Below are 24,581 nucleotides of genomic sequence, written 5' to 3'. Positions count from 1 at the left end.
ACAAAAAACAATCCATTTCAACTAGAGCATAGATTTCAAATCCTGACGTCTTCAAATCCACCTGTCATATATGATTCGTCTAGTGTGACTTGTCGTTTAGATCGTTAAAATCAATCAGATTAACTAAGTAATTCCAAATTCTGACAGACAAAAAAAATGCCCAAATTTAATTTGTTCATCAAAATTAATCAGATTAACCAAATAATAATATTCAAATCTCCCAACAACAACGATAACAAATATAATGCTATTACACTGTTTACTAAAACAAAAGCGCGCGCAGACACAGTAATAATATAATTAATTAAACCGATCGAAGTCCACTTAAAAAAGATAACTTGAAACACAAGTAGGTAGATAGATAGATAGATAGATAGGTAGATAGGTAGATCAGATAATTAACAAAAGATTCTGTCTGATCCACAATTGAAATGAAAATATACATCGATTACTTAATTAATTAAGATCCAACGGTCATGGAGACGACAGATCAGCACAGCAGCAGGCCTACGGGAATCGGAGAGGGCTAAACTGATCAAACGCCAGGTCGAACTCGGCCACATCCATATACGGCGGCGGCGGCGGCGGCGCTACGGCGGCGTCCAATTCCCCCAAGCGATGATCGTGATCAATACTGTCGAAGAAGGCCGCGGATGCATGATCAATGTCAGAAGGATCTGGCAGCGGCAATGGCGGCGGCGGAGGGGGGCGGGCGGCGGCGAGGCGGGCCTGGGCGAGGAGGAGGTCGTTCTGGAGGTGGAGCATGGTGTGGTGGAGGGAGGCGATGGCGCCGATGCAGCCGTAGACGGGGTCGTGGAGGCGGAGGTCGGCCTCGTAGACAAGGGAGTTGACGGCGTCTTGACGGCGGTCGTGGGGGACGTCGGTGAGGATCTTGGTGACGTTGCTGGCGCCGAACACTTTGTGGACTTTGGCGAACTTGTTGGGCTCGTCGGCGCCGAAGTAAGGGGCGAACACGCACTCGCCGCGGATGCACCGCCGCTTCAGGAACTTGCACGCCGCGCACGACCGCCCCTCCTGCTTCTTCATCGCTATCGACCTTAATTTCTCTCACTATATCTATATATATGTATGTGTATATATGTATGGTCGTCGATCGTGCTTAATTTGATCTCTTTTTTTTTCTCTCTCTCTCTCTCTATATATATATATATATATATATGTGTAGGAGTTATTAGGGTTTAGGGGGTGTTGTGAGATTGTGAAGTCAATGAGAAATAGGGTGTGTTTTAATTTTGAGTTTGGTTTGAAAAGAATATGGCTCTATTTATAATAGAGATTTTTTTGAAGTTATGAAATTTTGAAAAATGCGAAATAGTATTTTGTAAGAAAAATATATTTCATGTGATGTTTTTAAAAATTTGAATAGTATCAAAATTTTCAAAATTATTGTCTTTAAAATGGATAGCATGAAAAAATAAAAAACTCAAAAATAGCATATATACACCATGGAGCTTAGGGTTTGTTCTTTTGTGCTTTATATATATTATACAATTTTTTTAATGATATAATATATTTACATCTTTATTTTTTTTATATATAAAATACCATATTTAATAATTATTTTTGTCACAAAAATGTAAGATAAATATAAAATAATAATTATTTTTATCATAGCTTGGCCAATTTAACTCCTTTTAAGGATAATGGAGTTTTAAGGTTTTGAGTCCTATGTTGCCCTTAGCTTGTCCTTTCTTCCCTTTCTCTTGACTAATTAATTATTATGTCCTAATTATAACATAATTAAATATTATTTCTTTAATAAAAAGGTCTTGGAGTATTTTATTGAAATCTGGGGCAGTCACTAATATTTTAATAATATACATTTACATGCCAAATAGAATCCGTTATATGTACTTTCATATGTTTAATAAAAGTTCTCATACAAAAGTTGGATAAATTATTTTAGTGTATGTTAAAGAAGATCCGGATATTCAACTTAAAACCAATTGGTAATAGGTGGAGTGGTCCTTCACCCTTATATACTAGGGGGATCCCACACATTTAGTAATGTGGGACAATATTCAACACTCCCCCCTCGAAATGATAATCTCGAAAATCCATACACGATCCAAACCCAATACGGGCACCATGGCTCTAATACAATATTAAGAAGGGATCCGGGCATTGGAACCCCGGATCCCCGTATTAACAATTCATTGCCTAAAATCTATATTGAACAATATTTTAAAAATATATCATATTTGTTGAAACAAAAATGGGTCAGTTCTATTCGAACTTTATAAATTTGTCACATTTCGTCCTTATTTTGGAAATATATCTTTCATTTCAATCTCAGAAACTTTCATGATACTGTCTGCAATTCGTGAGTACCACACTGCATTTGATTTTTATTATAACTTATTCCTTTTCTTTCAATATTAGAATAATAAGGGCTTTGTTTATTTACGTCTTCAAATTGTTTTTTACTAAACATAATCACAACCTTTTCTTTTCTCTTTTTTTTTTTTTTTTTTTTTTTTGTATAGAACATATTATTCTATCGTAAAAAAATATATTGCATTCAAGAAGAAACAATAATAATATATAGTGGTTTAGAATGTGATATTTTGTAAAAGAAAATAATAATCTGTTTGAAAATCAACTATGTAGTATTTATTTTGGTTTAAAATCAAACTAAATAAACCCTAGAAATTATGAAAGTAATTTGAAAACTTGTGATGTTTGGGTGAATTGTAAGAGGAAAATAGTATATTTGTATTGAAATGTGTAAATATATATATATTTAAGAATAATGTAAAAATAAAGATCAAACATGTTTCAAATTTAAAATTAGTAAATGATGAATTTGTTTAAAGTGAGTGGCTAAAGGTGGCTCAACCCTTGGCTATTCACACTAAAAATAGCATCCTCCCATGACATTATTATTATTATTATTATTATTATTATTATTATTATTATTATTATTATTATTATTATTATTCTTATAAAAATGATAGACAATTGAGCTTCACAAGTTTGGGTAGATGTGTTTCATTATTTAACCCTATAATAAAGTGGACACATATGGATATGATCATGTCAAAGCAAATGATTACTTCAATTCACAATATTTTAACCTACCTTCATTTCATCATGCATCAAGGGACCTTTACATTTTTCATTCTTTGAAAGGATGCAATATACATATACATACATAAATATATATATATATATATATGTGTGTGAGAGTAAACATTGAATAACAATTTCAATATATTATAAATTTAATTTGAGAGCATTGAATAACACTTTAGTGTCATGTGAATTTTATATTACAAATAGTATGATTATCAAGAATGGTTAGAAGCACATTTATCTTTTTGGATCCATTATACACTTCCTAACACATAGATGATCCCCTAAAAATTACTCCTTTAGCTACTAGTTCAATAGTCTATAGACCAGTCTCATGGTCACAGATTCTAACTCCGAACCATCAAATCATATTGTATTATTTTACATTAATCAAATAAATTATATATAACATATATATATATATATATATTGGACCCTATTTGTATTGCACCTTGGGCGGAAGTATCTTTCATCCGGACCCAAGGCCGGCCCTCACAATATTCAAACGCCACACCAACTTGACCACACCTTATCGGTGTAGAGAACTACTCTCTCTCTCTCTTTTTTTTTTTTTTTAATAACATAGATATTTTTAAAATAATAATAAAAGGAAATATAAATTGTGAGTGAGTGAGGCACACATGCATAGTGAACAATAAAATGTCAAAAAAAAAAAAAACTATATAAATGAGGCATGATGGGAAATGATAGTTGGACAACAAGATAGACGAGACAATTGTGGCTTTATGAGAATATATAAATGGGACCTATCAAATATTGACTCATCAACAAAGTTAGATGACATGTTTCACAAATATTTACACATCTATTCATTATCATCCATTACAATCAAGTTCCCATTTTCATTTTTATTTTCTCTTTTTTTACAATTAAAGAAAACCCTAATTGGATTCATGCACAACACACAACAAATTAAATGAACTACTTACTTGCACACTTGGAAAATTAAATACAAAATATCTTGAGAAATAGAATTATGTTCACTCTAAACCATTTGATTTATTAAAAAAATAATATATGTGTGCCAACTAAAATTCATTATAAATTAATAAATCTTCGATTTTTTTTTTATGACGTAGGAACCCGCAGCCGCTATTCGAAAGTACGCACTGAGTAAACCTCCGACAGAACCTAATACCCTGCAAACCAGGCCCGACGGGAAAGTCACACTATGCGAACTATGTGTAGCAGATGACCTGAGGCGTCGGGGGTTTGAACCCATGACCTCACGGTCACAAGTCCAACCCCTACACTACCAGGCCATCCCTTACGGGATAAATCTCCGATTTTTGTTAGAGAGACAGAGAGAGGAGAGAGAATTAGACCAAATGGCAACACACACTATTTACCAAAGTAGACATTAAAAATACATAAATAAATTACTACAATAAAACAGTTGAACAGTCACAAACAAAATGTCATGTAATTGTACTTGTATCTATTTACTCTGCTATAAAAATTGCAAAAAACTATTTCGAAAGTACACGTATCATCAATTTAATGACTTTAGGCAAATTTCGATAGCTACAAGTATGTTTTCTCTATGCATCGCCTAATGCTAGTAATGTTGAATGATTGACAAATACAAATTATTATATTGATTTCATATATATATATATATATATATTATATGTGAAGTCAAGATTAAAGTTAACATTCACTATAAAAACCTTCCACTTCCACCTTGGCTTATTAGGATTTGTTTAAAACCCTTTCCTAAAGTGATTTTGAAACCACTTTATTTAGAAATGAAACTTGTTTCCTACCACCCAAATTGCCTCACAAAGTGTGCCAACAATTTTTTTTTGTAAGTCAAATATTTTATACTCTAAAATTCCACCAAGCCCATCATTTGTTCCATTCTTGAAAGAGCCTAATATTGTAGTATTATAATATATGGTAGATGGGTTAAAGAGGGCAAAAATTTTTCTGCTTTGATTTGATTTGATTAAATCCATTATCACGAAGCACTCACACTACTCATGAATTTCCTCCTCCATCATTTTTCTGTAATAATTCAGAATCTTAGTAAAAAATCGAATAAAAATCATCATACGTATGTGTGTGTGTGTATAGTTGTGGAGGAGAAAAGGGAATAAAAACATTACGCTGCTGTGTAACAGAAAAGTACACGACGGAAAAGGTAACCTACCATTAAAATTAAAAATAAAAATAAAATTTAAAATCAAGAATCAAAGGAGCTAGGCAGTAGCCACACCCCTCTACCCCCTACCCACTGCAAACATATAATATATATATATATATATATATTATAATTATGGCTTGCATCAAATCTAGGAGCACAATGGCAATTCCATGCTTATAATGATAATACTAAATTCGTTCAAATGTGCTTTCTTTCACCCAAAATATGTTTTTTTTTTTCTTTTAATATAAAATATGAGATTTTTTTTTAAAAAAACGGTATATGCATAATATAATTGAAATAAATACTCCATTCGTCCCATATTTATCTATCTATCATTTGTTTTTTTGTACAATATTTTAAAAATATTAATATTATATTGTAGAAATAAAAGTAAAATTACTAAACTATGGGATGCAGTAAAATGGATGAGTAAATAAAATTAAGTATAATTTGGAGAGATAAAAAGAAGCCAAATTAGAGATGTATGTAAAGAATAAAAGTGTAAGTGGGGGAGAGAGATACCAGTGGGGAGGAGAGAACAAATGAATAAAAACAAGAGAAATTAAAAAAAGAAAAACGGAACGGGAAAAATAGTCACTTCAACAAGACGGGAGGGAGTAATGAAATGTAATAATGGTGGAAAATGGGGATCACAGCGTAGGTGGAATCAGTTGTCGTTACCAATTCCAACAAATAACGGAACATCACTGATGGACTCCTCATCCCCACCCCTCTGCACCCCCTCCCCCTCCAAATAATTTTCATTTCATTATTTCTCTATTATAACTATTTAATTTCTTTCTCTAGCCACCTACATCTACATCTACATACAACTAATAATAATAAGTGTATAACGGGGATGGGATGGGATGGGAGGAAGGGCCACAACTGAACTGAAATGAAAGGAATGCAGTGCAGGGCAGCAGATCAACCTCGCCACCCCACCCCACCCCACCCCACACAATGAGAATAGAATAGATAGATAGGTGAATGCATGCATGCATGCATGTGTCTTACTTCATTATTTCATTTTAACAGATCCACTTTGGAATGTTATGTTGTGCCCCTCTCTCTCTCTATTCTCTTTCTCTACTCTCACAGGCTTGGCTTTGGTGGTGTACTAGTACTACCCCTGTGTATGTCTTCACAATTTCCATTATTAGTTAATTCATTAATAAGACTAACCAAATTAAACTTACTTACTAGATATATATATATATATATATATACAAACTCATGACTTACCCTAACTAATTAATGTGACCATCATCATCAGCATCATCATCATGCTCTTCCAATACACCACTGACCACACCACACCACTTTCTGCCCTACCTACCTTGTCTTCCACTATTATTCCACTATTTAATTAATAACAAGGATATTATGCATGTTTTATATATATATACTTTTACAGACGAAAGAGGGAAAGAGATTCATGTACAATATTGTTTTGTATTCAGGAATTACTACTTACTTACATAAATACATAAATACATACAAGCCTAACTTATTAACTAACTCATTAGGTCAGATTTTGAGCTACGTACGCATGGTGTTAAGTGGCATAGTCTTTCATCCTTATATATATAAAAAAGAAATGGTTCCCACAAATTTTCAATGTAGAATATATTCAACAATACATTAACACCTAAAATTTCTAAAATTAAAATTGTTAAATAGAAATATCTCCTTATTTCTACTTTGGCATATGAACAAATTACTTTCCGCACAACCGCTGTCACAAGATTCCAAAAACACAATAAGTTACTTTCTGCTGCTGCAGAGGAATGTCATATTTATCTTCAGAATTGGCCAATTCCATTTATGTGCTAAAAGAATTATTTGTTCATTAATTTATACTTAAACCAGACTGTTGTATATACAACATAGGACAACCTCAGTTTAGTGAGCGAACACATTTGAGAGTGATGTTATTGGGTGAACTCAACAAGAGTATGATATTGTCCACTTAGGACTTATAAGGTGTATAATTTCTTCACAACTTCCAATGTGGGACTTGGGTTTGCGCCCCAACAATCCTCCCCTCAAATCAAGGACCAACCAATGGACATTCCCTGCCCACCTTGTACCGCCTACCACAAAGGGATCTGCTGTCTAACCACCTCAATCGGGACCGACCCAACACCACCAAGAAACTTTCGATACATGACATATCCACAGGTCACGAGGGCGAGCCCGCCACCACAACCAATGCCTAATGCCACCCAGTTCACTTCACCGTCTAACCGGGCTATGATACCACTGATGTTATTGGGTCAACTCAACACTAGTATGATATTGTCCGCTTTGGACTTAGCCCGCACGGATTTGTTTTTGGATATTCTCCAAAATGCCTCATACTACTGGAGTTCACTCGGGACTTATAAGGTGTATAATTTTTTTCACAACTTCCAATGTGGAACTTGGGTTTGCACCCCAACAGAGAGCTTATCCTTGAAAGAAAAATTATTGTAAAAGCTCTCATTCGGGTCTCTCCTCGTCTCCATGATTTTCACTTGTGTTTGATACACAAACTCACCGGAGGAGTTTTCGGAGATCCAAAGGAAATGAGAACCAGCTTGTTGGGTGAATTACTCTAAGCTTGTTAGATACACTAGTGTCAGTATGCATTTGTGACTTCCAATACCTGTGCATTGAATGCAAGATAAGCCTTTATAGAAGATATGGGTTAAGTGAGTGTAAGGTTGTTATCTACTATTTTCAGTATGCATTTGTGATTTTCAATACCTGTGCATTGAATGCAAGATAAGCCTTTATAGAAGATATGGGTTAAGTGAGTGTAAGGTTGTTATCTACTATTTTCAGTATGCATTTATGACTTTCAATACCTCTTTGATTGGAATCTTTAGATATAGATTGTTATAACCCAACTAGATTAACAAATATTTGACTCATTTATTATTTTTCTGCTCAAATATTTATATTATTGTCAGTGAGATGTTATTACTGTGAGTCAAATACGCTTCAAGAAAAGTTGGCATATTTAAAGTGTTCAAAGCCAATTCGTCGATTCATCATTTCCCAACAAAAATCCTTCCCAACTATTGTTACATATATATATATATATATATATATATTCCAATTTGCTCATCATCAGCTGACCTGACCACCTCTCCACACCCTCCACATTATATGACTAGAGATTTCTTAGCTAGCTAGAAATTCAAAACCATCAATCAAGATAGTGTCTGTAAGCGAAAATTAACAACTTCAACGTCCAAATCTTTCTATTTTATTGATTAAGTATATCAAGAAACCTGCCAGGCAATCATAAATCACAACTATAATACCATACAAGGGTTTCTTAGTAATTATCTTTTCAATTTCCTCTATCATATATATGATGTACTAATTTAGCTATCTCATATGTTCTCCTTTTTCTTTTTTCTTTTCAAAATGAAGTCCACCTAAAATCTTATATCCTAAATAAATATACCCATGCAAATTCAAATTTTTCTATTTTTCATAGGATTTATTAAGTATATATAGATGTATATATATATATTATTTATCTATATTATTCTCTATACAAATAAATTCACGTTCTTTATGTTAAAGGAATTCAAGAATAATTATACGAATAACTGAGTGGATCTAATTTATCACAGCCCAATGGGCTTGTTCACAAACATCATTCAACTGATACTCATTAGAGTGGGCCTCAAATTTATCTTAACTCCTAGAAACTGTGGCCTACGAATTACAATGCAATAAAACTAATAGCCTAAAGTTTTTATAAAAACTTAGAACTTCTATGTATCCATTTGTTTGGGGATTCTCCTCTCAAATACACTATTCATTCTATTTTTTCTTCTCAAAAATATCAAACCAAACACCTATTTTTAATTTTTTATATTATACTACTAAAAATCAATTTTATATTCAAAACATTACATCAAAACATATTTATATCACAACATTCAACTGCTCAAATTCAAAATTTTTACTATTCAAATCTCAACTCAAAATCCAAACAAACACACCCATAGTGAATCTAGTGCTGGTTATAACTAGTTAGCACATTACTAGTTCAAATTCAAAATTTTATAGTATATTATAAGTTGGTATATTAAATATATATTCTATACCTTGTATAAAGGGTAAATGATTAATTAATTGATTAACCAACAATATGAAAAACAACATGCATTGCATCTACAAATATTACATTTGATAATAAAAAGCAACATATGAACTACTGTTGTTAATAAAAAATTGTAGGGTGGACTAGTTTCCACGTCATAAAATAATAAATAAAAATAATGTAACCAAATTATTTTGTATTACTCCCATTCTATAACTAAATACTAAACAAACAAACCCATACATTGTGTCAACATTCTATATATATGTAAGTATTCAGCATGAAAACTAACTACAATCACCACACCAAATGCATACATAAACAGATTTTTTGTCTCTTAAATCTTAAAAGTAATAACACTCTACACTTACTAAAACAAGTATCTTAACATATGAACTCAATATATTGAACTAGAAGACAAAACCATATATAAATATAACTATAAAAAACAAAAACAAATCAGCACCAAATCCCTCCATCTATCTATTCATCAAATTGTATCATATTCACAGGAAATATATTATTCACACAACTTAAATAAATAAGTCGAGAAAATTCAATGAATGATATAATAATAGGCCGGCATGCTACTAAGTTTGACTTTAGAACAACAGCCATCTTCATAATAACTCCTAACTATGAATTAATGATAATTAAATTACTTTTCTTAGATATTCACATCAAATTTACTGCAAGAATTGCCAGGCTGAGATTCAAATTTAATTTATAATTAAGTAGACTAACCTTGAAAATATGTCTGTGTTCCACGTGGCAGCAGGCCAAGATTTCAAGCATGACTCTCCCCAACAGCCATCCTTATTGTCATCTACGTAAACTACAAGCACAAAAGAGTCAGAATTCAAAGGTTATATTTTAATGTCCATACCAATTAATGAATATTTTTCTCCATCATATAAAGAAAATAAAAGAACCAAAGACCAGGTCATTTCATCGAACTGCAAATTCAATGGATGGCTTTGCAGCAAATGCAATACCTGCTGCAATGGTGTCATCTGGATTTCTTCCTGCAGGCTCCTTGCTGGAACTGCTGATCCAGATCTGCAATGAACTGTCCTCGTTAGAGAAGAAATCTTTCATACAGATAAAGAACATTTCGAATATGGCGAGAAGGATCAGACGCCTCTATTCGTTGTTCGAAGAGGTTAGCGAAGTGGATAAGCCTCTGCCGCCATCGACAATCCTCTGCCTCACCGAGCTCCTCTCTGTTTTCCAGAGAGTGAAGATTCTGACTGAAAGTTGCAGAGATGATAGCCTGTTATGGAACCTGTTGCAAACGGAATATATATCGAATCAGTTCTATGCATTAGTGAAAATGATGGTTCGTGCACTTGATATATTACCTTTGAGCTTGCTTCCATTGACGGCTGACACCAGAGAGCAGGTTGAGCTTCTTCACAAGCAGGCGAAAAGAGATCAATTGTTCGTAGATCAGAGGGAAATACAAAGAAGGGATGAGATCAACCAGTTGATGTCCATATTCAGCACCCAAATTAACAAAAAGAACAAGGAATTAATCGATTTACGAAGAGCTGGAGATGTACTGGGCAGTGTTGGTTTGAGAAGCCCTTCGGAATTTGATGAAGAAATGTCGAAACTAGAGGCAGAAGCTAAGAAGCAAGCCGGCACTGGCGGGCTGATCGTCATCTCCAATATAAAGAATCTCATATCCTTAATTTCTTTCGTAAAATTGACAATTTTCAGCCAAGATGATCATCTGAAAGCTCATGAGGATCCGAAGAAGAGGAAAATTCCAATGCATGGCGCCGGATATCAGCTCTCGCTTTCTCATTCCATGCCTGATGAATTCCGCTGCCCGATTTCACTAGACTTGATGAACGATCCAGTTATCATCGCATCGGGACATACTTATGATAGGAATTCCATAGCACAGTGGATCAATACAGGGCATCACACATGTCCCAAAAGTGGGCAGAAGCTCATACACATGGCTCTCATACCAAACTTTGCCCTGAAAAGCCTCATACATCAATGGCGCCTGGAGAACAATATCCCAATTCTCGAATCCACTTCCTCTTCAGATGTAGAAGGTAACACATTGAAAAAGAGATCAAGCGAAACATTGATCGATCATATTTCAGCAACAAAAGGAGTTACAGATGCTGTAAAGATGACAGCTGAATTCTTAGTCGGGAAACTAGCAACTGGATCGGCAGACATTCGAAGACAGGCGGCGTACGAACTTCGTTTACTAGCAAAATCAGGAACGGATAACCGAAGAATAATTGCCGAAGCAGGGGCTATTCCATTTCTCTCGACTCTTCTATGTTCTCGCGACTCGCGAATCCAGGAAAATTCAGTCACTGCTCTACTCAACCTTTCCATACACAACAACAACAAAGTTCTAATAATGGCAGCCGGCGCACTCGACAACATTGTGGAAGTTCTGCAATCAGGATTAACCACGGAGGCGAAAGAGAATGCAGCAGCCTCGATCTTCAGCCTCTCACTAATGGATGAATACAAGATAACTATCGGCGCACATCCGAGAGTAATTCCAGCATTAGTGCAGCTTTTAGGAGAAGCATCTGCAACCGGTAAAAGGGATGCTGCGACCGCACTCTTCAACCTTGCAGTAATTAGTGTTAACAGAGAAAAGGTTATATTGGCCGGAGCAGTTCCTCTGCTAATTGGTCTGTTGACAGACGATAAAGCAGGAATCACAGATGATGCCTTAGCATTGCTGGCACTTCTTCTTGGATGTCCTGAAGGACTTGAAGAGATAAAGAAGAATAAGGTGTTCGTACCGATTCTGATTGAGCTTTTGAGATTTGGATCATCCAAAGGTAAGGAAAATTCGATAACTCTGCTCCTGGGACTCTGCAAAGATGGAGGAGAGGAAGTTGCAAGAAGGCTTTTGATGAATCCTCGCAGCATTCCTTCTCTGCAGAGCTTGGCAACTGATGGTTCATTGCGAGCCCGGCGAAAAGCCCATGCTGTCCTTAGAATACTCAACAGATACTGTTCTCAAATCACAAAGACAGATGGATGAATAACACAAAATTGATTGTTGAAAGAATCTATTTATAGGTTGTAGGGAACTTTTACTTTGATCATAAATAACATTACATACTGTAATGTAGTAGCATCTTCTTGATGTTCTAAGATGCTAACTTGGGTGGGGAAACATTTATTGTACAAAAGCAATAATTTCCTGATGTATCATATGCCCAAATGTCGATATGCAAAATAGGGAGATGCAGTTCCCGACCACATATGTTTCACATATTGCTCAAACCTTGCAGTACTAGATGACATGCAACAGATATTTTGCAAACAAAAGAGTCCGAACTAAATGAATGTTGTAATGTAATTATCCTAATACATTTATGAGAGGGCGTGGGCGTACCACTGATCCAAGAGTGTGATTTCTACTGTCAAGATTCGAGGAAAGAAAACTCAAATGACACTAAAGAAGTTTACACAGTTGACAAACAAACAGATGTTGTAACAAGAGGGATTATCGAATTCCCATATCTAAGCATACTGCAAAAGTGCACAGAATGCATGTCTAAAACTTGAGTAGAGGCAATTCTCCATGAAAGCACAACCTGATAATGATGATCAATAACGAATAGCAATTTAGATTCAAAGCCCCTTTTATATATCACAAGCATAAATATTCAGATCCACCATGTACTGAGTAGGACTCTGCGCAGGCTAAGTTCCTACATTGTAAGGCAAGTTAGTTCCATCCCATTCCTCTAGATAAAAATTTCAAATCCGCTGTGTTCAAAGCAGGAACAAGTATCAGTAGAAGCAATGTCAAAGCCCCTACATAAGATGAGCATCTCCCTAACTCTTAATGTGAACATTGCTTAATTATCACTAAGAATCTGTTATTACCCTATAATTTGTATTAAAAGCAATCCTGGACAGATGTGTCAATTTTTCAGCACCGCTTGACAAGATCCACTAGCAAACACAAGCTAAGCATTCACATCTAAATGGTTTGTGTCGTTTATTAACCAGAAGCATATTCACCTCAATGTAAAACTTATCGACTATGACAACGAACGAAGGATAGAATTTCCATACGAAAATGGTGGACGAAAGAGATTATCAGGATATACAATACCGTCGGAACGTTTCATACTTGTTGTGCATCACTAGACGGACACCTCGCGGCTCATCCCCGACCAGTGACACTTCCAATTCTCACCGCGCCGCCGCAGTCAAAACTCCTTATTCCACATCTCTCCGATATTCAACACAGCTATCGCCTATCAATCACCACGAATTTCACAATATCCCTGCCATGCCTCAAATTGCCGCTTTAAAACTCCTTCCTCCGAAACTCGAAGAGTAACACATACCTTGAATTGAATTCTGGTATAAATTAGGTCGATTCTCCCTAATTTATCCAGAAAATTTAAGTCTGCGGCAGCAACATGCAGTGCAGTGGCGTTTTCCGCGGATGATGGATGCATTGCGTATTTTTATATTATTTATGCAGTTATTAAAAAAAATATTTTTTCGCTTATTATTTTTATACTATTTACACAATTTTTTAGGTAAAAATATTTTCTTTCAACTAAAAAATAAAACAATTTTTTTAACAAAATTAAATTATTTTCTGACAAAATATTATAGTATCAAAATATTATTTAAATTATATTGTAAATGAAAAACAAAAATAGCAGTTTGCTGATTCTTATTTTTATTTTTTATTTCTTATTATTTTAGAAATAATTATATAAAAATTATTAAATGCTAGTATAATACTTCTTCCGATTTATTAGAGTTTGCTCATCTTCACTGTGGCATGGTATTTAAAATAATAAAATTTAATTAGTTAATAATATTAATTTTCTTTTTTTTAGTAGTATTATTGTAGTTAAATAAAAATGAATATATATATAATTAAAATTTTGGGTGCTTGAAGTTTTAAAATTTTAAAAATAATAATAAAACTAATTAAATGTAATATTTTATAAAAATATATATATAATGTATTATTTTTTTAAAAATAAATACTATCACAATTTCAAATGTAGGTTGGATAAACAAAGCCCAATATTATTTTAATAATAATATTTGCATTGAGCAAGTAATTTAATTCTCTCACCTATAACATAACTGCTTAAATCATCACATAAAATTGATATTTATTTATTTATTTATTTGAAAAATGAAAACTAGATAAATTTTAAATCAAGCCAATAATTTACAAACCAAACGTCAATTGAGTAAGTCACAAAGGGATGCCTTAAAAATAACTACACAGGATTATATTGATTATATTATTTAATTATATAAATTAAAATTATGAACTAAGGCGTAAGTATGAAATTCAAACCCTAACTTCACTCGAAGTTAAAAGGACAAAAATAATTTTATTAGTATTAAATTATATAAATTTAATAATATTTGTATAATATATTGTAAATTGTAATAATATTTTTAATATTAAGTGGACAGTATAATTACTGAAAAGAATAGTTTATTAAAAGATAGAAAGAGTAACATATTTTTGAGAGATTTCTTTATATTTTTATTATTTATTAAATACTTTTTAAAAAAATAATATCAAATCAAATATTTTTTTATATTAATTTAAAAATTAATTTTATATTTAAAATATTACATTAACGCATATTTGTATCATGTTATACAACTATTCTCATTAAAAAATTCTTCTTATTCAAATCTCAAGCTAAAAATCCAAACCCCAAACACAATATACTCCCTCCGTCCCCCAAAAGAGACGTCTTATTGGGTGTTCATACCGGAATAAAATAATAATAGTATTTAATTGAAAGTTGGTATAAAGTAGAATCTAAAATATTAAAATTCCCTTACTTTTTAAATGATTTTAAAAATAGGTTGAGTAATAATTAGAGATAATTTGGAAAAGTAGAGATAATTTTGTTATAAAATGGGGACTACGCTTACTACATAAGGAAACGAGACAATTATTTTGGGACAAATAAAAATAAAAAAATAAGACAACTCTCATGGGATAGAGAAAATATATTTTTTTTTAATAAATAAATGACAAAAGAATAAAAGTAAGAAATTTGCCAAATCTGGGTGTGTTTCTTTTCTATAATTTTTTAAAAACATTTCCCAAAAACTTAATATACACATATTCACTATTTTTATATTATTTACATAATTTTATATACCTTAAATATAAATAAAAATAAAAATTAAAAATTAAAACCAAAGCACAAAACAAACACGTCATAATACTTCCTATGTCCCATATAATTTATCTATTATTTATTTTCGTTCGTCTTACGTAATTTATCTTTTTTAAAAATATATATATAATTATACACTTTAATCGTATTTTAAAATTTATAATTTGTAATTTTTAAATTTTAATTAAACTATTTAATTATATTAATTTTAATTTATAATTATTTTTGTTAATATAATTTTTAATTATTAATTAATATATTTTACCTAAATTCTGAACGGAGAAGTTATATAATTATCATACTGAAATTGGAGAAGCAAGAGGTTTTGGGTGCCCAACCCTATATTTACTTATTTAGTTGCTCATTAATTCAATAGATTCACCTCCGAACCGTTAAATTAATAATATTATAAATTCAATCGATTTAACTAATTTAGCCGAATCTACAAAATAGCGATCGCTAAAAGCTACTATAACACAATTATTGTAGTATTTAAATTAAATTGTTCCCGCTAAATAATAATAATAAGGGTAAACTGTTTGTCCAGTAACTGAACCCTTTATCATTTTAGTCCCGTAAGTGGAGCCTGTCGCAAACTAGTTCCATAAGTAAAAAAAATTCGCTGTTTTAGTCCTCCGGCGCCGAAGACGCCCGCGTGGCTCGCCGGAGGTGACGTGTCCGCCAGGTCTCCAGCCAAGTCAGCGACACTTGGCGGACACGTAGATTTTTTTTTAATAATAATTTTTTTAATTGTACCAAATAAAAAAAATTAAAATACAAATAAAATTAAAAATAAATTAAAAATAAGTTTTAAAAAAATTAAAAATGAAAAAAAATAAAAATCCACGCGATGACCTGGCGGACACGTCACCTCCGGCGAGCCACGCGGGCGTCTCCGGCGCCGGAGGACTAAAACAGCGAAAATTTTTCACTTATGGGACTAGTTTGCTACAGGCTCCATTTACGGGACTAAAAAAACAATTTACCCTAATAATAATAATAATAATAATAATAATAATAATAATAATAATAATAATAATAATAAAATTATTGTCTTAATAATAATAATAATAATTCTATAACAAAGTTGATTATAACTAGAAATCTTAACTAATTCATTTCAAAATAAATACTTTAACTAGGTGTGTTTATGTTGCAAAATTTCCCTAAATTTTATTATTTGAACTCTATATTTTTTTCATACAAAATATCTTATCAAATACTATTATTTTTAATATTAAAGTCAAATCAATTTTTTTCCAAAACTATATTCTAAATTATGCAACAATTGTAGCTATGAAAATCACCCGTACGGTAAATTTTATCAATTTAATGTGGATATAATTTTTTTGAATTTTTGTTACTCGACATGTGAGCTCATTGATCCGATTCAACATTAGATCTGAAAATTTGCAACTCGATTTGACAAACTATTAAATAATACTCCCTCCGTCTCGTCTCGCGGAAGATGGAACATTTTGTTAGGGACACGGTATTTTAGGTAGTATAGGTTATTAAGTTATTAATAATAAGTTAAAAATAATATTTTTTTTATTATTTTTATATGTGTAGTGTTGTTGGTATTTTAAATATTTTTACAATTACATCTCAATAAAATATATGCAATATGGATATCATTTTGTAGACAATAAAATTTTATATAATACAAATGAATTAAAAAATATATTTATTTATTTATCATTATCATAAGTTAGTTTTATAAAAAATGAGAAGTTTTAAAAGTAGATAAAAATATTTGTTAATTGATGAGAAATATAGAAATAAAGGGGTTTTGAGTGGATCCTACGTGTAAGATGTTAGAAGTTTAATTAAATTGATTTATATTTATTAAGTATGTTTAAGATTGATAAACTTGCCAAAAATAAAAAAAGAGTCATCTTTTGTGGGACGTACTAAAAAGAAAATGAGGTCATTTGTGGCGGGATGGAAGAAGTATATATATATATATATATATAGATAAGTATATTGTACCAATTACTCATCTATTTATCACTTACCAAAATTTAATTTTGAAAATATAATAAATATTTAATTTAATATTTATTCAGCATTTGATTTTCCAAATTCAAATGAGAACACCTACATTTATGTGCTGAATTTAGGGTGTGTTTCTTTGCGCTCAAAACCCTCGTATTTCTACTATTTAGATTCTGTATTTTTTAAAAAATTATATATTTTTTTTTCACAAAAAATCACATCATACATTATTTTAATATCAAATTCAAACTAAATTTTTTTTCAAACTCATAAAAAAAAAAAAAAAAAACAAAACAAAACAAACCCTTATGATTTAGATTTTATAAAAACAATTCAGTAATTATATATATAAATGTATTGAATGAGTATTAGTGTGGTTTTGTCTGTCACTATAAATATGGTTGACTAAATATTAACAATATGCTGTCCATATTTATATGTATAAAGATGTTCAGTGTTAGGATAAGTTATTTTACCAAATAATATTGAATGAATATCAATTATGCTAACTATATATTAACAATGTTGAATAAATATTAATCACGTGTTCTCCATTTTATTTATTATTGACTACATATATTAATGATGTGTTATTTGTATATTATATAAAATTATTTAGATTTTCAAAGTTATTTTTTTTAATAGTATTAAATGAATGTTAAGTATATATATATTATCTATATGTATATATTGTTGATAATGTATGAATAATATGTTGTTTGTATCTAAAGCTGTGTTTGGATTACCTTCCATTGAGTTAAATCACCAATTTGACTCAATCAATATATATTTATATATGTATAAATATATATATCAATATAATATATAACATATATTTTGATAGCACATTTTATCCAATACACAAACATATTTATAAAAATAAATAAATTATATATTAATATAATATATAATATATATTTTGATAGCACATTATATAATTATATCCAGTACATTGAAATTAGATAAAAACAATCAACAAATGAAAAATAGACAAACAATATTGTCTATTTAAATTTATATGTGTTATATTAATATATATATATATTATGTGTTGAGATTAATTATATTATTATATACTATTAATTTATATATTGTATTTGTATTATATTAATATAAAATTTGAAATATTCAGTAATATATTTTGGTTATTATTTCTAACTCCCTAAATTGACGTACCCCAAAATTTCACACTCTTTGCACCTGGAGCTAAATTAATGGAGGCCTGTTTTGGGCTTTGTTTGGCGCCGAAATCTCTTCATGTCCACGTCACCTAATCTCAACATTAATTACACTTTAACGCACCAATTAATTATTAATTATATATTCATACCCAGAAATCCTCTCAAAATTCCATCGGCGCCTCCAATGGCCACCGCCAAATATCTCCTCACCTCCATCGCCGCCGCCCTCCTCCTCCTCCTCCCCCCGACCGACGCCGCTGCCTTCCGCCGCCGCCCAACCGCCGTCTTCGCATTCGGCGACTCCATCCTGGACGCCGGCAACAACAACTTCTTCCCCACCCTCTTCCGCTCCAACCACCGGCCGTACGGGGTGGATTTCCCCGGCGGCGTCGCCACCGGAAGATTCTCCGACGGGAAGCTGGCCACCGACGTTGTGGTTTCGGCTCTGGGCATTAAAGAGCTCCTGCCGGCTTACCTGGACCCGGTCCTGACCGATCCGGGCCTTCTGACCGGCGCCAGCTTCGCGTCGGCCGGTTCGGGCCTGGACGATTTGACGGCCCGGCAGGCGAATGTCCTGACCATGGGGAGACAGCTGGCGTATTTCCAGGAGGCTTTGGGGAGAATGAGGAGGGCCGCCGGCGGGTTGGCGGCGGGCCGGGCCGTGGAGAATGGGCTGTTCATGGTGGCCGCCGGGAGTAATGACGTCATGTTCGGGCTGCTGCTGAGGAGGAATTGCAGTGTGCCTGAATACCATGATTTGATGCTTGGAAATCTTGAGGTTTTTATTAAGGTAAGTTCCGTACGTTTTCATTTAAATTTATTATCGGTTTTGTTTTTAGTTAAAAAATATTCCTCCCTCCGTTGCAAAAAATTTGTCTTATTTTTTCATTTTCGTCTTTCATTTTTCTTATTTAGTAGCTGTAGTCCCCACTTTATAACAAAATTATTCATATTTTTCCATATTATCTCTAATTATTATTCTAACGTACTATTTAAAATCATTCACAAAGTAAGGACATTTTAGTCATTTACATTCTATTTTATACACAATTGGAGATGGAGTATTTTATTTTACTATAAAAAAATAATAATAATCATTTTTCTTAAAATTTGTATTTGTTGACTCTGGTCAATGGACATAAAATTTACATAATAGAGAGAATATATGTTACTACTTTCGTCTCAGAATTATAATTTTAATGGCATAAAATCCTCTATACTCAATTTTTTCTATTCCCTCTATTTTCTCCAATGAAATAGAGCCACATGCATGATAAAGAACGTTAATAAAATTTATGTATTTCTTTTTAACTATAATTCTTTCATTTTTATTTTTTTTTCAAAAAGAATATCTTTAGAGTGTGTTTGTTTGGGGGATTGGATTTTAATCACACTATTCATTCCATTTTTTCTCCCAAAAAATATCAAATCAAACACCTATTTTTTACTTTTTATATTATATTAAAAATAAATTTTACATTCAAAACATCACATCAACACCTATTTATATGACATCATACAACTATTCAAATTCAAAATTTTTACTATTCAAATCTCAACTCAAAATCTAAACCCCCAAACAAAGTATATTATAATTTATAATTTTTCTATCTTAATTTTTCTATCTTAATATTATAATCCAAACCCCCAAACAAAATTTTCACTATTCAATCTTATTTATACTTTTTCTATTTTAATTTTTATTATATTTCCATTTTACTATAAAAAAGTATATTACTATATTTTAAAAATATAATGTTCAGATGTTGTTTAAACATAATTTTATAATGATATTTTTTATATGATATTTTATGAAAAAATATTAAAATTTATGATTTAGATACTTGCTTTATTTATTAAAATATTTTCTTCAAAAATAAAATAAAAAATAATATGAAGTTTAATTTAATTTATTTTTTACGTTACTTTTTAAAAAAATATTATTATTTAAACATAAAATATTATATTCAAAATAAAAATTAATACCAAATTCAAATAATTTTTTTTAAAATATTATGTAAATATTGAATCTAAATAGTAAGTGTGATATCTTGAAAAAAATAATAATTTTTACAAGAAAATAATACAATAAAAATTGAGATAGAATATAATTTTTATTTTATTTTAAAAAACTAGGAAGCAAATAAAAAAAAAAAAAACGATAACTTCTTTTTTCTCCTTACATGTGACAACTTTTTATTAAGAAATAATTATATTTTATTAATTAGTGAAAGTGTGTAAGAGTTTTTATATTTTTGTCTTTAACTTTATATATAAAATAATTACATTGTGTAATGATATATTTGTGATTTAAGTAAAGGTAAAAAAAATATTTTAGTATTAATGTATGATTATTTTTTTCTAAAATATGAAATAGATACTTTGAAATGAGAGAGAAAAAAATGGTCAAAAGAATACTTAGATTGGAAGGGAATGAGTATTTACTTCATCTCCCCTTAGTTGTTCATTTTTGTGTTGATAGAAGAATCTAGATAAATATATAATTAGTAAATAATTTAAAAATATTAATCAAAATAATAATTATTATATAATACAAAGTATTATAAATTAAAATTAAAATAAGTAATTAATTTAATTAAGATTAAAAAATTTTAAATTATAAAATTCAAAGTGCCGTTAATATGTATAATTATTTTTTTTAAAAAAATAGAAAGATAAATTATATGAAATTGACAGAAATAGAAAAATATAAATAAATTATGTAGAGGACCGAGGGAGTACTAATTTATATATATATTTCTACATATATTCATTAAGATCCATCTGTTTACATTGGCTTCGCAGCATTTTTGGATAAAATAATTTTTTAAAGTGTGGTATGGATAATTGTATCAAAAATATAAAATAAATTATTTTGGATTTAATTTTTGACTTTTTAAAATTTTTAAAATTGACTTTTGTATAAAATATTGTATTTATTATTATTATTTTTGAGGAGTCGAAAATTGTGATAGGAGAACAAAGCGATTGTGTTTTACATTTGAGTTTTTTTTTTTTTAATTAAGTATAAAAAAGTACATCTTGACAATATCAAAAAATAATATTTTATATAAAAATATAGTGTTATATTGTTTTATATTATTAATAGGAAAGCATATTTAAAGTTTTTTGTTTGTGGACAAATCTTTCTCAATTTTTCTTTAGAAAAATTATGTGTAGTGAACTATTTTGTTTTTTTTTTAAAAAAATATATTATTATTCATGTCAAAACACTAGTACAAAATACATATTGACATATATATTTTTAATTACATTTTCGCAACATCAAACTCGAAAAAACTGATATTAAATAACTTGCGTAGAAATTAGTGAATATGGGAGCGCAAAAATTCGCGGTTCTTGGCCTCCCGCCAATAGGGTGCCTACCGTTACAAATGGGTCTTGCCGGTCATCGGGCGAGTCGAACATGTGTGGCTAGACAAAATATTGACGCCCAATCCTACAACACCAAACTACAAGCCCTAATTTTGCGGCTACAAATATCACTCCCCCTCGGCTCCAAACTTGCATATGTCGACATCTATACTCCCCTCATCAATACCATTTTGAGCCCTTCTGCCTACGGTAAGTTATTCTTCGACTTTTTATATTTTTTAAATTCTTGATTTGTTTAAAATCTTCGCTATATATGATGACAGTGAAAGTCGATTATATTAGATAATTATATCGCTACTAGGATAATTGTAGTTTTATATAAGATAATAATAATACTAATAATAATTAAAAAAAAAATTGTTATCTGAGTTTTATATTTTATAAAAAATAATAGAATTTTATTGTTTTTAACAATTTTTATAAGGTATTGAGTTTGGACCATGATATAATAATTAATGAGGGATATATGATTCAATTCATAAGGGTTTTTTTTTTTTTTTTTTAAGTGCAATTGAAAGTTGGATTTTAACAATTAAAATAATTTTTTTATTTAGTTAATATGTTGTAGTATATCCACAATTTTCTTAATATAAAAAATACATTATTTGTCTCGTAAGGGATAACGGGCGACTATGAGGTTATCAACTCAAATTTCCGACGCTTTCAGAATTTATCTGTCATGTATAGTTGCCGAGGGTTTACCCAGAGCAAGAGGTGCTATTAGGTAATTATAACATAATTTTAGCGAATGTAAAAAATACTTCGTTCATCCATCAATTTATTTTCATTTTTTTTTTCGTTCATTGATTAAATTTACCTCATTGCTATATTTAGAAAAATCAAAAAATTTATATTTAATTATGAATATGGATCAAGTGTTGAAATAGAAACACTCGGCACCATGCTGAATGACTTATAAATAGTTCAATTTATATAATTAAGTTTAATTATTAATATAATTATTAGAATCTCTATCATTTAATTATTATCTTTCATTCAATACTTATTTATTGCAAATACCATTAACTTCATTACATTCTATCTCATCATTTTTTTAAATTATTGGGTGTGTTTTTTTGGGGGATTGATTTCTACTATTCATCTAATTTTTCCCTCCAAAAAATCAAATCAAACACCTATTTTTTATTTTTTATATTATACTAAAAATCAAATTTACATTCAAAATATCACATCAACACCTATTCCAATTAAAAAATTTTACTATTCAAACCTCAATTCAAAAGTCAAATCCCCAAACAAACTAACTAAATTTTTCAAAAATACCTCCAACTATCTTTTTATTTCTTTTCACATTTTTAATAAAATATTTTATTTTTTATCCTCGTGCCGAGTCCAAATGAACTAAATATGACGTAACGGAAAAAATATCAAATAATTATTTTACCTAAAAAACTTTAAAATTAACAAAAATAATTTTTGTATATATACTCTCTCTCTCCTAATGTTGATTTGGATTTGGACTTGGATTTGGATTAGGGTTTGAGAGAGCAATGGAGGGATGCTGTGGGTCAGGGTATTTGGAGATGGGCCCACTCTGCAATGCACTGTCAGCAGTTTGTCCAAATCCATCCAACTATGTGTTTTGGGATGCTGTTCATCCTACCCACAAAACCTACGCCATTCTTGCCGCCAATTTCTTGCACAATGTCCTCCCCACTCTTTATTACTAGCTATTAATTACTATTAATTTTAAATGGATCATTTTGTAAAGCAATTTATTACAACTTTTATCAATATATAACTCATACCTTACATGCAGGGCCGGCCCCGCCCGGGGCGGGAATAGCGCCCACGGTAGACAGGGTCTATTATATATTTATATCATATATATATATATATAATTTATATATATAATTTACTTGATATATATGAATAAAAAACTTGATATATATGAAAAGAAAAAATTATAGTTTGCACAGTGGTATAGAGATTAATTTTTAATATTGAAGTTTTAAGTTCAAATTTATATGTTTCAAACATTTAGAGATATGTTTTTATGCTATTTTTCATCTAAAAATCCTAGAAAATTATTTTATTTAATTATTTATATTTTACTATAAATATAAATATATTATTTATATATATATATTTAGGGTCCATAATTTTTTTCCGCCCTAGCCCTTCTATACTAAGTTTTCATCTAAAAATTCTAGAAAATTATCTTATTTAATTATTTATATTTTATTATAAATAAAAATATATTATTTATATATATTTAGGGACTATTTTTTTTTTATCGCTCTGAGCCTTCGAAAGTAAGAACCGGATATATATATTTCAAATTTCAAATTAACTACTATTTTTATTAATTAGTCTAAATTTATGCTTACATTCTATGTAAGTCTCTCAGTCAAAATTTATATTATCATAAATAGCAACTATTATTTTAATCAACGCAAGTATCATTTATATTTTAAACAAATAAT

At 30.5% G+C, this 24,581-nt stretch overlaps 3 protein-coding genes across 3 annotated transcripts; 2 read left to right on the top strand and 1 right to left on the bottom strand.

Moving 5' to 3' along the window:
- Positions 1 to 245: 245 nt before the first annotated feature.
- LOC127260197 (LOB domain-containing protein 21-like) lies at positions 246 to 1,208 on the bottom strand. The gene has a single exon (XM_051287908.1). The coding sequence runs from the start codon at positions 1,045 to 1,047 to the stop codon at positions 508 to 510; it is 540 nt and encodes a 179-aa protein (XP_051143865.1). The 5' UTR covers positions 1,048 to 1,208; the 3' UTR covers positions 246 to 507.
- Positions 1,209 to 10,332: 9,124 nt separating this feature from the next.
- Positions 10,333 to 12,664, top strand: LOC127260196 (U-box domain-containing protein 1-like). Its single transcript, XM_051287907.1, has one exon. It carries the CDS (start codon positions 10,342 to 10,344, stop codon positions 12,403 to 12,405), a length of 2,064 nt encoding a protein of 687 aa, XP_051143864.1. The 5' UTR covers positions 10,333 to 10,341; the 3' UTR covers positions 12,406 to 12,664.
- Positions 12,665 to 18,922: 6,258 nt separating this feature from the next.
- Positions 18,923 to 23,843, top strand: LOC127259502 (GDSL esterase/lipase At2g40250-like). Its single transcript, XM_051286867.1, has 3 exons — positions 18,923 to 19,528; positions 22,062 to 22,323; positions 23,632 to 23,843. The coding sequence occupies exons 1-3, from the start codon at positions 18,923 to 18,925 to the stop codon at positions 23,823 to 23,825; spliced, it is 1,062 nt and encodes a 353-aa protein (XP_051142824.1). The 3' UTR covers positions 23,826 to 23,843.
- Positions 23,844 to 24,581: the final 738 nt, after the last annotated feature.

Source organism: Andrographis paniculata, unplaced genomic scaffold, assembly GCF_009805555.1.
Source record: "Andrographis paniculata isolate CXL003 unplaced genomic scaffold, ASM980555v1 Contig60END, whole genome shotgun sequence".
NCBI lineage: Eukaryota > Viridiplantae > Streptophyta > Magnoliopsida > Lamiales > Acanthaceae > Andrographis > Andrographis paniculata.
Note: the sequence above shows the minus strand (reverse complement) of the source record. Positions and strands in the feature narration are given on the sequence as shown.

Coding starts and splice junctions, on each gene's coding strand:
- LOC127259502 (XM_051286867.1), top strand. CDS start 18,923: ATGGCCACCGCCAAATATCTCCTCACCTCCATCGCCGCCGCCCTCCTC. Junction 19,529..22,061: donor ATCTTGAGGTTTTTATTAAG/GTAAGTTCCGTA, acceptor TAACTTGCGTAG/AAATTAGTGAATATGGGAGC. Junction 22,324..23,631: donor TTTGAGCCCTTCTGCCTACG/GTAAGTTATTCT, acceptor GATTTGGATTAG/GGTTTGAGAGAGCAATGGAG.
- LOC127260197 (XM_051287908.1), bottom strand. CDS start 1,047: ATGAAGAAGCAGGAGGGGCGGTCGTGCGCGGCGTGCAAGTTCCTGAAG.
- LOC127260196 (XM_051287907.1), top strand. CDS start 10,342: ATGGATGGCTTTGCAGCAAATGCAATACCTGCTGCAATGGTGTCATCT.